The 17,315-nt window shown below is 35.4% G+C and overlaps 3 protein-coding genes across 3 annotated transcripts; all 3 read right to left on the bottom strand.

The window, feature by feature from the left end:
- Window positions 1-383: 383 nt before the first annotated feature.
- On the bottom strand, window positions 384-2,563 carry LOC116015201 (zinc transporter 1). The gene is made up of 2 exons (XM_031255224.1): window positions 1,909-2,563; window positions 384-856 (listed from the first exon to the last, which is right to left on the bottom strand). The coding sequence occupies exons 1-2, from the start codon at window positions 2,528-2,530 to the stop codon at window positions 465-467; spliced, it is 1,014 nt and encodes a 337-aa protein (XP_031111084.1). The 5' UTR covers window positions 2,531-2,563; the 3' UTR covers window positions 384-464.
- Window positions 2,564-7,729: 5,166 nt separating this feature from the next.
- LOC116016866 (E3 ubiquitin-protein ligase RDUF2-like) lies at window positions 7,730-9,802 on the bottom strand. Its single transcript, XM_031257301.1, has 2 exons — window positions 8,503-9,802; window positions 7,730-8,054 (listed from the first exon to the last, which is right to left on the bottom strand). Coding segments are annotated over exons 1-2 (1,137 nt in total). The 5' UTR covers window positions 9,639-9,802; the 3' UTR covers window positions 7,730-8,053.
- Window positions 9,803-14,670: 4,868 nt separating this feature from the next.
- LOC116017217 (pentatricopeptide repeat-containing protein At5g59600) lies at window positions 14,671-16,658 on the bottom strand. The gene has a single exon (XM_031257755.1). It carries the CDS (start codon window positions 16,486-16,488, stop codon window positions 14,851-14,853), a length of 1,638 nt encoding a protein of 545 aa, XP_031113615.1. The 5' UTR covers window positions 16,489-16,658; the 3' UTR covers window positions 14,671-14,850.
- Window positions 16,659-17,315: the final 657 nt, after the last annotated feature.

Here is a 17,315-nt window from a genome sequence, read left to right as displayed (position 1 = left end):
CAAATGGATGGATACAATTAGTATGCGGATTGATATATATTAGCATGACCCTAAAAGTAAAATGTTTGAATATTTTTTATCTAGCTAGCGTGACAAATATCACGAGATCTTATACATGTTTTGATTGACTAATTACCCAATCACGAGATGTTTTTTTTTTTTTTTGGTAAATGTTCAGGGTCTTTCTCTCCGTCCGTTTAACGGTCCGGGGTCCACCTACATTCGCTCCGAGAGGCACCGGAGCTGGCCCAGGGCCAATCACGAGATGTTATAATTTGATGACTAATCAATTTTAACATTTAAGGTAAACCAAATTTGTAGTGTGTATATATGTATGAGGTGTAGGGTATATGATGGATTGTGAGTAAAGTGAATCCAAAGAATTGAAGGAAGTTGGTAGTTTTCACAAACAATTAAGACATATATATCATCAGATGAGTTGTGGAATGTATGTAAAGAATACACTAATCCCAAATCATGACAACAGCTATAACCCCAACCCCAAGAAGGACAGCAAGAAACTTGAAAAGTGGGGTGTCAAAGTAGGACTTATTGTGGGGCTTAAAACCTTTGGCTATGAGATGGTTAATTGCAACATAAATGAAAACCCCACACGCAAATCCCATTGAGATGGCATAAACCCAATCTGCCGCTTTACCCTCGGTGGTGGCGTCAATGGCGATTCCGATTCCTACCCCAATAGGGCTAGAGATTGCGAAGGCAAAGGAGTAAACACATGTGAGTAGGAATGGCCTCTTTGGAATCATCCTTAGAAGTGCAATCCCCATTGCCATGGCTGCAAATATCTTGTGTAATGAAATCGTCCACAGGTTCCTCCATGCTTCTCCCTTCGTGCCTGAAAGTTCATTCGGAGATTGATTACTATGATATCGATCAGCACTATATATGTCTATTTGCATCACCACTCAAAAGGCTGCATGCATGGGCTTAAACAAAGTTTCAGAGATCAATTGCTAAAAACATGCAACTTCTGTATATGGTGCAAATCAACATCATGCCGGTTTATATAGAATACAACTCACAAGGCATTTCAAATTGTAATAGTTTAGACAAACGATCCAAAGATCAACTACTAAAAACATGATGGGAACTTAGACACTACAAGAAAAATGTTCATAGACAACACTACAAAGACAACGTAACAATTTTTTGACAAAAGTGTTGTCTTCTGTTTAAAAGACAACAGTTTTGTCAAAATCGTCGTCTTTGCCAATACACTAAAATTAATGTAGTTAATTTATCGTAAGTACAAGCTAAAAGACATGATTGTATGTGATGGGTAAGGAAAGATTAAATACTCCGAAGGAGAAGACGGTTGTCGAGTGGGCCGATCGATCTAAGATCGGCCGGCTCAAGGGCGAATGATCGAGGGGAAGAGATTACAATTGAGTGAAGAAAGGGAAGAAGTCGATCGAAGAGGTGGGGCGGAACAGCCGATCGATGGTAGGTCGGCGATGCATCAGGCATGTCAGGGGGAAAGTAAAAGAGAATAAACCTGAAAGCTCATTCTCGTTGAGCCGAGTGAAAAGGATGGGCCGGCCAAGCGACCGGAGAAGTGGAGAGCTTGGACGAGGCAAATTAGATAGTTTCCTAGCTAATGCGAAGAATATCAGGGGCGGATCTTGTGGAGGAGAAAAATAAAGTAGATCAGGATGATTAGAAAGCTAGACCAAATGTAATAAGGAAAGAAATCATGCATATTTATGGTAGTTTAGGGTTGTTATGCAACGATCACTGAACCTTGAAAAAGGCCAGGTTAGGTAATTTATAATACAAGTATAGCTGAAACACTGCTAATCTCTGGTAGTGTTGACCAGCTATTCCACCATCCCATGGTGGATAAAACCAAGAGTATGTATTATGATAAGGAGAAGTGTAGTTACTTACCGGATACTCCAACGGCTATCCCCTCAAAGATGGAGTGGAAACACAATGCAAGAATGAGAAGCACCGTATCCCCCAACGACGCCGTCTTCGCAAAAGGGTTCATCATCTCTTGTTCATGATCATCATCACCGGCGGTTACCCTGCCGCCATGTTCAACTTCCACTTTAGCCTCTCCGCCGCCGCCGTTCGTCACCATCAGTATCACGCAATCAGCGCACATGGTGAGGAGGTACCCCGCCGACGCTAACATGAAGGCGAACGGGTACGTCTTCTCCGTCAGATCACCGAACGTCGAATTCGCGTCGCTCAGGAAATGCATGAGCGACGTGCCGAGAAACACGCCGCCGGCGAACTGAGTTCCCAGCACCAGAAAACTCTCGTTCCACCGGTAGAAATACGGAGACACGCCGCCGGCGAACGTGCTGGCGAAGAGGATGATCAGACAGTAGATTTTCACGAGGATTAACCCTCTCCGGTGAAGGTCAACGGCGGCGGCGCCGTCGGTTTCCTCCGAGTGGTCGCTACCGCCGTGGCCATCGGTGCCGGAGAACTGGAGGAGCAGGAAGAAGAGTAATGCGATGGAGAAAGTTGACTTAGTGATGAGAGTTACTAAAATGGCCATTGCGGTAATGAAGCGCTGTATGTCTTTGTTCTGGTTCTGTACGTATCTATAGGATTTGCATGCAGTACAAGTTTGACTGTCGTGATTTTGTACTACACAGCATGATTTTGTACAGAAACATTAAAAATTACTCACATTATCTACAACTAATTAACGTACGTCGGTTTAGGAGTTGACATATCCTCAATCATGCTAAATAATTGCTGAGTTGTATAAGAATTTTTTTTTTTTTAAAATACTACTTTGATTCTAGAATTCTATTTTCTATTTTTACTCACTCACTTAAAATTTTGATGTTAGACATTTTTATTGAGACTCACATAATAAAAATAACTTATCATATATATATCTAGTCACACTAGAAAGTAAAAAGTGAGAGAGTAGAGATTGATAGTCCGTGTAATGAACCATAAGGGTGTGTTTGGTTAGTACAAGGGAATCAGAATCGGAATGTGAATCAAATGCTTGGTAATGGTAATTGATTTTGGTGAAAGTATTTTGCATATTTGGTAATAAGGTAGAATTTGAATGATCACTAATATTAATGTTTGGTTATGTATGAGCCTATAATGGAAATAAATGTTTTAAAAATCTAAAAATAAAAAATTAAGACAATAGATCATGATATAATGGCATCCAAAGCACCAATTTATACTATATATAAAAGTAAAATCTTTCTATTTCATTACCTCTCAAACTTTTGTAATCAATTAATTAAATAGTTTATTGATCAAAAAGCTTATTTGGTAAGAAAATTTAAAATGGAAATTAAGTAATATCTATTAATTGGTAATATTGTTTCTATACATGTATCAATACTATTAATAAAAGTAAAAAAAAAAATATCCCTTCAACTTTTCCGCACAAACTAATATTAATTAATTGGTAAAAAATTAATAAAGTTTAAATGGTAATAACGTTTTATTTTTCAAATTCTGTGAATAATTAAACCATTATAATTGTGAGAATAATGGAAACAAATATGCGTAATTTTATAAGAAAAAATAATTTATTAATTATTATTTACACCAATAATAATAATTTGAATACTTATCTATACTTCTATATCGTCTGTACTACTATTAATAAAAATAAAATCATCCTTTCTAAAATGAAAAACGGATATTACTAATTGATTGAAAATATAAAAAGATCTTAATCTATATCCTCTTATTTCATTTTCACGCCTAAACTTTTGTAGTCAATTAATTAAATATTTTATTGGTCAAATAATTAATAAAGCTTATTTAGTAAGAACATGTAAAATGGAAATTGACTAATATCTATTAATTGGTAATATTATTTCTATATTCACGTATCAATACTATTAATAAAAGTAAAATCTCCCCCTTTAACTTTCCAGCACAATTTAATATTATTAATTAATTGGTAAAAAAATTAATATAGTTTAATTGGTAACAAAATTTTATTTCCCAAATTCTGAGAATAATTATATTAAACCATTATAATTGTGAGAATAATGGAAACAAATTGTGCGTAATTTTATAAGAAAAAATAATGTATTAATTATTATTTACACCAATAATAATAATTCGAATATTTATCTATACTACTATTAATAAAAATAAAATCATCCTTTGTGAAATTCACGCCTAAGCAATAGTATAGTAAAGATAAAATGGAAAGGTGAATTTAGAAAGAATTCATTGAATATTAGACATTGCAAAGAAACAATAAATGTTTAGTAATTATATTACCACTATTATGCATTCACAAATTCAAAACTCTATATTCACAGGTCCTACACGTTCACAACTTGGAAACTCCACGTTCACACATTACAGGACTACAAATTGCTAGAACTCTGGTAACTCTACTACAGATTCACACATTCATAACTCTATATTCACAAATTCTATACTCCATATTCACAATTTGAAACCTTCACATTCACACATTTCAGGGCTACATATTTAGTAATTTAAAAAAAAATAGTGAAACGGCGTCGTATTGGACCCAGGTCCACCTTCCCAAGGTTGACCTGGGTCCACGGCATAATTTGCCAGTCAGATCTGTGTGGTGTAAAGAGCTACTATTTATTACAATTTTCATAGAATTCAAAAAATGATAACCACAAACTATGGACTTCCTAAGGTACACATTGATGCCTAACAAACTTGGACCAATTAAACCCACTGGGCTTGCCAAATACTTGAAATGGCTCAGCTTGTAACACTCTTAAATGCTGATGAAGAAATCTTAATCATTAATATTTTTTCTTCCCCCAAAGAAAAAGAGCGTAATATTAATCATTAATATTTTTAATTGAGAATTAAGACGTAATCAGTGATATAATCAATTACAATAAACTCAATCAAAAGGAATAGTACGCAGTAGGGAATAATGTTGTTGGTTTGTCTTATCACATTGCAAAAGCAAAGCAAACAAAAATCATATATCACACTACTGTACATCAAACCACACAACACTAGAACAGCCTTAATTCCATCAAATCAAATCCTATAATAATAATAATAATAATAATAATAATAATAATAATAATAATAATTTAGCTGGCACATTAACTTTATCAACCACTTCTCCACTACTCTCAGTCTCAGCAACACTACAAAAATCCGTATCTATTTTTTATATTATTATTTCCGTTTTCCAATAATTTGTTAATATTTTATTACATAACTTCCCTTAATTATACGTACTCCCAGGCCATAAATTCGTCTTTACTCCAAAATTTCACATTAATTAATTGCATGTTAGCTGACACCCCCTTTATCACTTTCTTGCTTGATTCGATATATATACATATATAGGATTCCCGCTTTGTCGAATTATACCTTGAATTTATGAACTTGCCTCTAAATTTATAAGAAAATAAATTAGATTAATTTAGTTTCAAAATTAAACACTAAAAGAATAAATTTTACTTTTATTAGTCCCCTAACTATTATATATAAATCACATTTAATCCTTGATTATTAAAATTTTCTAATTAGTTGCATAACTATGTAATTTGTATCACATTTAATTCTACTGTTTGATTTTCTTGCCAACTATTGTCGAAAGTGCTCCTTCCGAAAGAACCAAATATAGTCCGGAAGTGCTCCTTCCAAAAGAAGCAAATGCGGTGCTCTTCCAGAATTGCTCCTTATGGATGGAGGAAATGTAGTGCTCTTTCCGGAATATGGAGGGAGCACTCCCAGTAATAGTTGACTGAGAAATTGGACGGCAATACTAAATGTGATACAAATTACATAGTCATATACCTACTTAGAAAATTTTAATAGTCAAGAACCAAATATGATTATGTATAATAGTTAGGGAACCAAAAGTGAAATTTTCTCATACCAAAATGTACATTTGTGCACACAAGAAATCCAACACAAAAACCGTCAATATTTGTGACAAGAATCGAACCCCACCTTGCTACTCATCTACTAGACCAATGTCTTAAGGATACTTTTATTCAAATTTTTTGTGTTCGCTTGTTGTTTATTTATTCACCATCGCAACATAAAGGGTAAGATAAGTATAAATTGAAGTAAGGAAAGGTAAATGACAATTTAATAAGGAAAGTAAAGCCGTAAAGGTTCTTGATCGGGCTGGACCAGATAACTATTATGTATCTAATTGAGTTGAGTTTTGAGCCATTTTTTAATACACTTGAAGTTGTATTTATAAGTTAAGATGAGACTCATAGAGGTCTTGCCTAACAACAATTTTCTCATGATTAGATTTAATACTGTGAGAGACCAAGGTTCAAACCTCGACAACTAGAGATTATGTCCTAATGCTTTGTTGGGTTTAGGGTTGAGGATTCAACCTTTTGAGAGAAGATTTAAGAGCGAGCGTGAATATAAGACAACGGTAACTAACTCAACGCATCCTCAAGGCTAAATTGACTTGTAATTGAGGTTCCGAGTTGATTTGATCTAGAAGGATCATAACACAAGAGAACAAAACTAGAGTCAATTTTCATGCACACCAACCATCTTGATTCAAGGATTCAGGATATTGTCGCGGAAGAAAACAATGAACTGCTCAATAGAAATTGAAGTCAAGAAATAGATGCACAAATTTGTTGCCTTTTCCTTAGCACAACCATTGCGACTTGGGAACCTTCAAAGAAATTCCCCAAGTCAAACCAAAGGGCTCAACAACGTGCAGGCAACTGGGAAGAATCTTCCCAGCATCTCATGATCAAATTTCCCCCATTCTTGATAGCATCATCTCTAGAGGAAACACATGGATATTCCATAAACAAGAACAAGTTACCAGGAATGAGGAATCATTCTTATACGATATCCTCCTTGTTTTCCATGTGTTTCCCATGAAAACTGGTGAAAATTTACAATGTTAATCAACACCGATACTTTTTGCACCATCATGTACATGTATACCAATACGGTTATACCAAGTACAGTTGGTACGATAACTCTTATAGCAGGCAGTTCAATTAATTTTTGAATGGTAAATTGTGGACTAGAACACAAGAACGAGCCGAGCAACTATAGGGTAGTGGTGGACTGGTGGTGTAACCAATGTGGTGTGCAGCGTAGTTGCATGGTGATTACACCAATGTGGTAGGGTCCTTGTTAGTAGGCGTGTGCATCGGTTGATTACAATTAATAACGATAACCGATAATTTTTTAGATCTTCATAACCGAACATAGACTTTTAACCGACCGAAACTGATTATGTCCGTTATAACGGAGCATCCACAACTAATATATATATATATATATATATATATATATATATATATATATAATAGGATCGGTTATTCGGTGACCATTGTTAACGGAAGTCTTATAACCGCTTATCGGCTATCAATTTTGTTGGTATTTCAGAAATTATGCTCACCCCTACTTGTGAGCACCGGGAACTAGGCTCTTTGTGGGCACCAAGCACTATGCTTCTTGTGGGCATCCGATACTTGGCCTCCCACTTACCGGAGGCTGAGTCATCTTAATTTACCCGGCAAGGTAGGATGGCACCTTAGAAAGTTTTGGGAAACACATCTAGAAAGGGGAGAGATTTGTGACGCCAAAACCAAAAGGCAGCAGAGTGACACACTGACACAGATATCAACAATGCATGAGTAGCAGAGATTTGGTGAACCAAGGTCACAACATGCTTAAAATTGGTGAAGTAGGAGCATAGGGTGCTGGACATTAATGTTGGGAAAAGCAAATTATTGGCAAAAAGGAGGGAAAAGGATGAGACAAGTAAAGGGTAGGATACATACATACTGTTCCGGAGCGTCAATGGAGTTAAATGAATTGCGACCTGATTCTTCAACCAAAGGCACATCCTTTCATGCTAAAGTTAGTGACTTTACTTGGCAAAAAGACAGCATATCTTTGAAATTAAGTGCCATCCACCAAGGCAAAAACATGGATGCCCATTCATGGCAAAGAAGAATACTAGGACAAAAGCTCATCATTTTACAAAAAGTGCTTTTTTTTAGTATCCCAGGCTTTGAAGAGCAGGGTGTGGTATCCTAAGACACTGTCTTCAGCAACCTCAAGAAACCTTGCCACTTCTGCAGAAGATTAATGAACACTAAACATGTTAGATAACTTGTTGCCCCCATATCAGGTAATGTTGTCACATCCACACAATTCAGCATCATCATATATCATAACACATGATTCAAACATTGACAATGTTGTTGCTATGTATAGAATGGGTTCTGATAATTTATAATCAGCTCTGGAAAAGAATTACAGAACAAGAAATTAACAAATTAATTCAAAGCAATGGCAAAAGCTGTTTCTGTGACTCTGAGCCTTCTCGGGTTTCTCCTAGAGAAGACTCAGCTTCATGGTGTTTGGTTCAATTACAGCAAATAATGAAAGATTTGCCCACTTTTTTTTCTGGGAATTTCAGCTTCAAGAATCCAGAGCATTGCTTGGTCTATCTACAGATTGAAAAGGGCTGCAACGTTCTACAGTTATGCATCTTTTCTAGTACCAAAAATTTTGTATTACCATCTGGAAATTCCATTGGGCTCTTCAGGAACCCAGTTTCTGCTGCTCCTCCGCAAGTATCTACTGAAGACTGATGAAGCTGAAACGCTGCGACTACGAGAAATAGATGATTCCGACATGGATGAATCAGAGCTACTGGAGTTTATTGTGATTGACTGAGGAGATGATCTGAATCTCCGGAAAATAGACATGAAATTAGTGAAAATTCTAGTGATTCCATGGCCATCTCGGCGCCTGTTTCTTCTCCTCGACCTCCAAGCTATTCTTCTGGGAACACCATTGTTAAATCCGCCATCCATTTCGGTATATACTACTGGAAGCTCTCTTTCTGCGCCTCTTCTCCCTCCGGAGAATCTTCCCACCGCGAACCCTCCTCCCGGCAATCTCCAGATGGTTAAGCCGATTGCTTCTTCTTCGTTTCGTGAGTGGTTGGAATGCTCGGAATTCTGATCGTCAGTAGACTCTGCGGGCAGCTCGTGGCGGCAGACGGGGCAGGAGTTCCGAAGAGTCAGCCATGGCAGAATGCAATCGGGATGGTATATGTGCTTACACGGCATTTCGCGAGCTTCCGCGCCGAGAACGAAGGCTTCTTTGCAAACGGCGCAGTGTGAATCGGAGTTTATGTGTGTGGAGGCGATCTGGACGGTTGGCATCGACTCGATTGCGGCTTTTGACGCCGGCGGGTTCTCGGGTCGCCCGAACCCGTTTATCTCAATCTGCGCCAGCTGGTCAAGCAATCGGTCAAACCCTGACCCCATTAAAAACTCCGACATAGTCGGTGGTAACGGCCGGAGCCCCGACCCTTCTCCATCATCGTAATACAGCTCGTAACTCCGTTCTCCTCCATTTCCGCCCTCCTCCCCGCCCCCTTCCGCCGGATTTCTCAGAACGATAACCGGATTAAACGGAGATCTATCCCCCCGATTGCGCCGGCTCCGTCTTAGCCCTAAGTTCCCAGTCCGATCGGGGTCGGATCTATCACTCCACATCGGAAACCGCGTCCGAGCTTCCGGCGAGGCCGGCGCCGACTCCACCGCCTCGATGAATCCACTATCGCAGTGAGGACACACCACGCTGTTGTCGGCAAACACCCTAACGAACCGCGTACACCGGTAACACCAGTACGACGACGACATCTAAACCCCGATCGATCGGCTTCACCAGCAGCACAGAGATCTAATCCTCCACCGTTCAACAATCGCCGCTTTGACTCGCCGGAAAAGACGACCAGATATGCAGTAACGGTGGCGCTGTAGAGATGAATCTGAAAGCTCAAATGAGGAAACAGCTGGTATTGAACCATGTGAAAAGAAGAGAGGATTATAAAGACGAAGACGCGTGGGCCATAATAATGCCGAGGGAGCGTTCGCCTCTGTTAGCGTGTGGTCCACGCGTTATTACTATTCTAACGAAACGTAATTTTCTTTCCATTTTTGACAATTTAGTATTAGGTTCAATTACTCTTTTTCCTTTTTACTTTTTTCCAAATTAAGCCAATAAATGAGTTTTTTTTTTTGGGTTGAAAAGAATAAATGAGTTTTTATTACTTTAAATCTCCTAGTATGATATTTTGCCCCCTTTTCTTTTTAATGTGAAATCAAAAGGTTTTTTTTTTTGACCAAATTCTTCAAATTTTACCATTAGTAATAAAATCCATCAACTTTCAAGAGATTAATAGATATATAAAATAATTATTTCCTCCATCCCATTTTAGATATTTGATTCCATTAATGAGATTTAACTTGAATTTTTTTAGTTTAACATTAATATATACAATTTATATATTTAAAATACTATTACATATAAAAATTATATAATACAATAATAGAGTTCAAGTGGATGTTGGTTCAATTAGCTCAGTTGTAGAGATATTCTAAACTTCTATTTTTATCTCTTAGAAGTCGTTAAGAATTATTAATTTTTTTTTGAATAAAGGTCATTTAGAATTATGTTTCTTTTTTTGAAAACAGAATTATGTTTCTTACTAATACAAATATGCATTATCATTATGTTGATAGTCTAAATATTAATAAAATCTCTTTATCTCATATATTATTCTCTATTATTGTCTTTCTCGTTTTGCGCAAAATCCTCAATTCACAATAAACATTAAATTTAAAAAAATATTAATAAAGAAAATACTTAGTACCTATTCATTATTACTCCTTATTAGTCATCCCTAAAAAAATTATTTATTTTCATGAATTACTTGACTAGTCACATTCATTGTGAATTAATAACAATATCATTTGACTAGTCAAACATTATAATCGATACCATGTCATTTGCATTGCGTATAATTGAGTATTGTTCACTTTTATTCCTATAGAATCACATATAATTGTACTCGATGCAAAAGATTCTCTTATTGGTCTATATTTTATGATTTTTTAAAGTAATATGTGGTGAATTTTAAAAACATTTTGCTGCAAGGAAAAATCTAAAAATGGGGTAAAAATAAATGTGTGGGGGGTAAATAAGTGGCAGTACCACCGGACTATGCTGCTGCAAGTGGCAACGGAAATCTAACGGCGTTAGACGCGGTAGTTTTGACAGCTTGCATATTTGGAGGCAAAGCTGGCTGGTGACGCGAGCTGAGCCGCTGACCAGATGACAAACCGTTAAGAGAAACTGCGAAGTGGGAACGCCGAGTTTGAAACTTGACCCAATCCAGTCGCGGTTTATGGATTCTACGTTGTTACTCCCCATTCATTTCTCTTATTTATTATTGTACTAGTTTTATACGCGCATTGCGCAAATTGGTTAATGTCCAATGTTTATATTTAAATAAATATTTGAAAGTATATCAATGCAAGATTATATAGGAGAAGTTTATACATGGGTAATTGAATGTCGAATTTTTTTATTTAAATATATAACTCAAAGTATATGAATCCAAGATAGTATAGAAAATTCATTATAATTATTACTAAAATAAATGTTTGCAACCTTGTAAAATCGATAGTATAAATATTTGGTCTACAAATGATAGTCTAAATAAATACTACTTTTAATTTGAATTGTTTTTAAGTGTTCTTAATTTTATTTTGAGTAGCATTGTCATTGTCTTCATCTTTGCTATTTGTTTTCTTCCTTTTTGTTGGTAGTGTGTTATTTGCAATTTGGTTATTGTTGGTAGCATAGATGACAACGTCATGCAATGAGATTATGATATAGGAGCTATGGACTTTCCTTTAGGTGTCCTGCTTGGGGTTCATTTGGTTCAACTATTATTGTTGAATGAGTTATTGTGGATAAAGAAATCTCTAGTTTAAGAAAAAAGATTAAATAAATTAATAAAAATTTGAAAATTTAAAATATTATGTATTCCAAAGATATTAAAAGGTAGTTTCTCGCTTCAATTTGCTGGGTAATGGGTTATTTGAGTACTTTCATTGTCAACAAATCCCCCAAGTAGTTAATATGATTGATTTCAAACTATTCTTTTTTATTTTTTTCATGGTATTAAAGAAATACATATGTATCATTTTTTTTTGTGTAACTACTAATTTATTTAATTCAATAAGAGTAAAATAGAGTGATTCCGCTTCAATTTGTTGGGTCATTATTTGAGTACTCTCTTTGTCAACCAATCCCCAAGTAGTTAATATAATTAGCTTCAAATTATTTTAAATTTTTTTTCATAGTATTAATAATATACTTGGTAAATAAATATATAACATTATTTTGTACTATAACTTTGATATTTAATTACAAGATATTGTAAAAATAAGATAATGGACAATGTAATGAATATCAATTGATAAATTTGAATGTAAAAAATCTTTGCATGAGAGAAAATAAAGACAATATAACTAATGAAATTATTTTTCTTATTTAATTTAATTTTTTGATAATGAATAATTTTTTCAAATAAAGGTATTGTAGACACATAATTCTAAATTAAAGAAATACATATGTATCATTTTTTGTTGTAGCTACTAATTTATTTAATTTAATAAGAGTAAAATAGAGTGAGAAACTTAATTATGTCAAATTTGATTGAGATGAGGTTCGAACCTAAGACATTTCTTATAAAAATTAATGGGTAAGTTAAAAGTTAACGGAATATTGACAGAGAAGAGAATATTTAACGGAAAACTTAACGGATAATCATAAAAGTAAGGTTAAATTAGGTAATCTCTATTAATAATATTAATATGAATTGTCTTAACCATCTATTTGATTAAATAATTCACCTGAACCATCCATTTGATTAAATAATTTGACCGCCATTTTTTCTACCCATTTTAGGCCTAACTCTTTTTGATTCTTATTAGTATAGTAGATATTTTAATTCTTAATTGTTAACTTATTAAATAAAATAATTTACCATTTAAAATATATATACTTTTCCTAACATTAGTCAAAATAAAACTTTATTCACCAATAAAAATGCATTTTAGATAATCTTTTCGAGATAATGAAAGTACTATACAAGCTTGTATTCAAATTATAAATTTAAAAAGGTTTTTTTTTTTAAGTAATCTAAATTGATTGTGAGTTTTTTTTTTTTGGGTGCAAAGGAGGGGGGCGAGTCTGAGAAGTTAATAAATTCTTCTTGTAGTAGTATAATTCTCACAACATATTATCTCACAAAATAATAGAAAAAAGCACATGAATTTCATAAAGTAAAACTCCCTTCACGTGTTATTGATAAAAGAGAAAGGCACGAATAAAAATTGTAGCCCATTTTTGCTTTTCTTTAATGAGCAACTTAGAATACCACTTAAACAGAGACTAACAAATGAATTAAAAGTACCTAAAGGTAACAAGTATGATTACCGTCAACCTTCTCTCTCAGTCGAGCTTGTCACACAGAATCTTCCTAATGTCGTTTACCTCTACTATTTTGTGTAATTTGCTGATTATTAGAATGGAATGAGATTTATATATATCCCGTGCAACTCTCATATAATGATTGTGAATTTCCCTTATTATCTAAGAAAATAAAGTCAAACTTGAAACCATATGTAGCAGTGCACTATTCCATCTAAGATATATAATTAATAAATTAGGCTAAGAGAATAAGGGTGTGATTCTCGTGGAGATGATGCACATAGACTAAGAGGATATATTGATGGAGGCATTTAATGTCCAATTATTGCTAAAATTGTAGAAGTAGTATAAGCAGAATGGTTAAGCAATAATATGCAATTAATTCCCAAGATTAATTAAGCAATTAAGTGGCATGGTAATTAGTGATGGAGCAAGAGCGGGGTCAACACTCAGCAGCCAAAGGAGACCAAGGAAAGAGAACATCATTAATCATGATGGTCCCATGTTTTTTGTTTTTCTTTCTTTCCATTTATTTCTTTCACTTCACCTTTGCATAGTATCCTCAAAGCTGGCTAACAATGATGCCCAAGGTGTACATATGTTGTGTTGTGGCCGACAGATGAGAAAGGAGAGATGGATGTTCATTCCATGCCCACTCTCAAAGGGAAACTATTATTATTGTTAGTATGCAATAAGGCCTTTGATTGCATTTGAGACTTTGGGAGCATATGTTGTGCAACATGCGTGAAAAGCATCCCACAACTCCCTCTATTTCATGCTACCAAATTCCTCTCCTAACCCTGGACCAGTTCTCATTGTTTAATCTACTTTTTAATCAATTACGAAAGATATTTTTTACTTTACTTGACGTGACGGGATTACATTAGCAGGTCTTAATAAATTAGATATATTTGTGTGTAATCATTCGATTTTTTAATCGGACAGTTGGTCGAACAGTTGACTTGGCAATCAAAAAGTTCTAAATCCGACTCCCTCAGGAACTGTTTATTGACTTTCTTAGTTTGAGTTGGTCAATTATAAATGATCAAAATCAGTTTACAGGCTTCACCCATGGTGCATATTTGAGTACTAGTTTTTTTTATGCGCGATGGACAAAAAATAGGTGCCCAATATGAGTATTTTCTATTAAAATTTTAAATTTATTTTTATAAATTGGATATTTATATTTTAAAAAATAACTAACATATAACTCTAATATTTAATATGTATATATTATTATTATTATTATGGAAGAAAATAAGAAAATATATGGTAGATGCATGTGCATAGTAACAATAGTGGAAAAGATAACGGAAGTTATAACAGTAGGGATATATTTGTCCAAAATATTATGTAGTACAACTTTTATAGCATAATATACAAAAAAACTTAACAGAAAAAATGTACATAAATGAGGGGTATAACCTTCCTTCACACTTATTATGTTTTTAGATAAAACGTAGGAGTACTAATTTCTGGACCGAACTAGACTAACAGACATAACAGCATTCTTAATTACTGCTACCTAAATTGCTGCTAAAAACAGTTCCAATGCAACCATGGTGCAGCTTATGCAACTTCTACCCAACTACAGCCAGGAAACTTTTTCAGCTTCCTCTTCTTTATGGACATTTTCATCTTGGCGACGTTTCCCCATTTACTAGCATCAGCATATAAACTCGATAACAACACGCCACTCCCTGCACTGTCGGGCTCGAGTTTAGCCAATTCTTTAGCTGCTACCTCTGCTAGATCCACGTTTCCGTGCTGCCTGCATGCCCCTAGCAACGCTCCCCATACAAACAAATCAGGCTCAATTGGCATATTTAGAACAAAATCATAGGCCTTATTGAGCTTCCCCGCTCTTCCTAGCAGATCCACTATACAGGCATAATGCTCTAGCCTCGGTTTGATTCCATATTTTTCCTGCATCGTCTTGAAAATACTTTCTCCATACTCGACCATCCCAGCATGACTACAAGCAGTGAGAGCCGCTGTGAAAGTCAAGTGGTCCAGTTTTCTCTCCTCCTCTCTCGCCATTTTGTCAAAAAGTTCAATAGCTTCATTGCAATGTCCATGATTTGCATACCCGAAAATCATTGAATTCCAGGTCACTGTGTTCCTCTCGGGCATATTATAGAATAATTTCCTCGCTTCATATATATACCCACATTTTGCATACATATCTATGAGAGCACTCCTTACATACACATCTTTTTCAATTCCCATGACTATTGCATAACCATGTATCGCCTTCCCACGCATCAAATCTGCAAACGTTGCACAAGCAGGCAACAAACTACTAATTGTAGCAGAACTTGGACAAAACCCAACATTCAACATCTGCTTAAAAGTATCAAAAGCTTCACTGTTGTGGAAATTCTGCACAAGACCAGAAACCACAGAAGTCCAAGATACAACATCAGGGACTACCCCCTCATCATGCATAAATCTGAGAATTTTGGACACCATAGCCCTGTCATCTGCTTGTGAAAATCCCGCAATCAATGTATTATATGTCACCACGTTTGGCTTCAAGCCTAGTGGCTTCATTTCCTCAATCAAACTCAGAGCTTCTCTTTCAGACTTATGCTGAACAAACCCTGAAACCATAGCATTCAGGGCCACCAAATCTTTATTCACCATGCCATCAAACACCCTTTTCGCCTTTTCAACTTTCCCACATTTCGAGTACATGTCGATTAGTGCACTAACCACATATGCATCAAACTCGAACTCATTTCTCAGAACCACAGCATGCAATGTCTCTCCAGTTCTTTGATCAGAGAGATGTCCACAGGCTTTCAAGATACTGGGAAGAACAAATTTATTTGGACGTTTTACTTCCTTGAGCATTTCATTAAACAAGGCCATAGCTTCCTCATGAATCCCATTCCGTGAATAGGCCCCAGCCAAGACAATCCAACGACGGACATTTGTTTTGGGAATTCTGTCGAACAGTTTGCGAGCATCAGCTAATTGCTTGCATTCTGCGTAGAAAGCAATTAACTTGGAGGCAAAGTGGGTTCGACGAGCCAAACCATTGATGATGAGGTGCGCGTGTAACACTTTGCCTAATCTCAGAGCTCGTCCGTCAGTATATTTTCCGATGAGCTCCGTGTAGGGTTCAGACAAGGCATGAAAGAAACGGTCAAATGCTGTTATTTCTCGAGTGTCAGAGTGTACTTGACCGTTAGTTCTTGGCATGGAGACAGTGCGGGAAATGAACCCAAGTCAAACAGTTATCTAAACAAGGTGTTCAATCGACTTCTCGACCCATTAGGCTTGGATCAAGCCTTTCAAAACACTGATATTGAACATAAGATATTAGGTTGATGAGACTATTCAATAACTTCATCAAATTATTGTGACAAAATGTGGAATTGTATTGCCTATATTAGTTTAATATTCCGTATTAATTTTATACGTATTTCTTAATATTAACTTGGCGTAATGGTGGGTTTGATCGAATAATACAATGACAAATATAATAACTAATAAGTGATAAAAACATAGGTATTAGAATGGAAAGACAATAATTTATTTGTCACGGTGACAAAGTTTGCATTAATGTATTGTGGCAAGCTATTAGAGCATGCTTATCAGTGGTTTTTTTTAGAGTTTTTGGTACAGTAATTTATGCCACATAGGAGAGATAGTGCATGAGAGAGAAACTTCAAGTTATTTTGCAAGGAAAGAAGTTTTTTCAGGATGTGGGATCCATTGTTTTTGTTTCTAAGGCTCTCATTGGTTGCCATCTGACATTTGGGGTTTTAATCTGACCCTTCCTACCTGACATTTACTTTTTTATGTTTTTTATTATTTAAAAATCAATTTTTTTTTTGTTTTTTTATGCTCTCTCATTTTATCTTTCATAATCACACTTACAAAAACTCCTAAAAAATCGTGAAAAAACTCCATTGATAAGGATGCTCTAGAGATGATAAGTCCTATTAAGAGATGATAAGTCATGTCCTAACAAGACAAAGGGGAATATTTTTTTATACTAATTAACTCCTAACTATCCCGTAACC

This window comes from Ipomoea triloba, chromosome 4 (genome assembly GCF_003576645.1).
Source record: "Ipomoea triloba cultivar NCNSP0323 chromosome 4, ASM357664v1".
NCBI lineage: Eukaryota > Viridiplantae > Streptophyta > Magnoliopsida > Solanales > Convolvulaceae > Ipomoea > Ipomoea triloba.
This window is presented reverse-complemented; position numbering and strand designations above follow the sequence as displayed.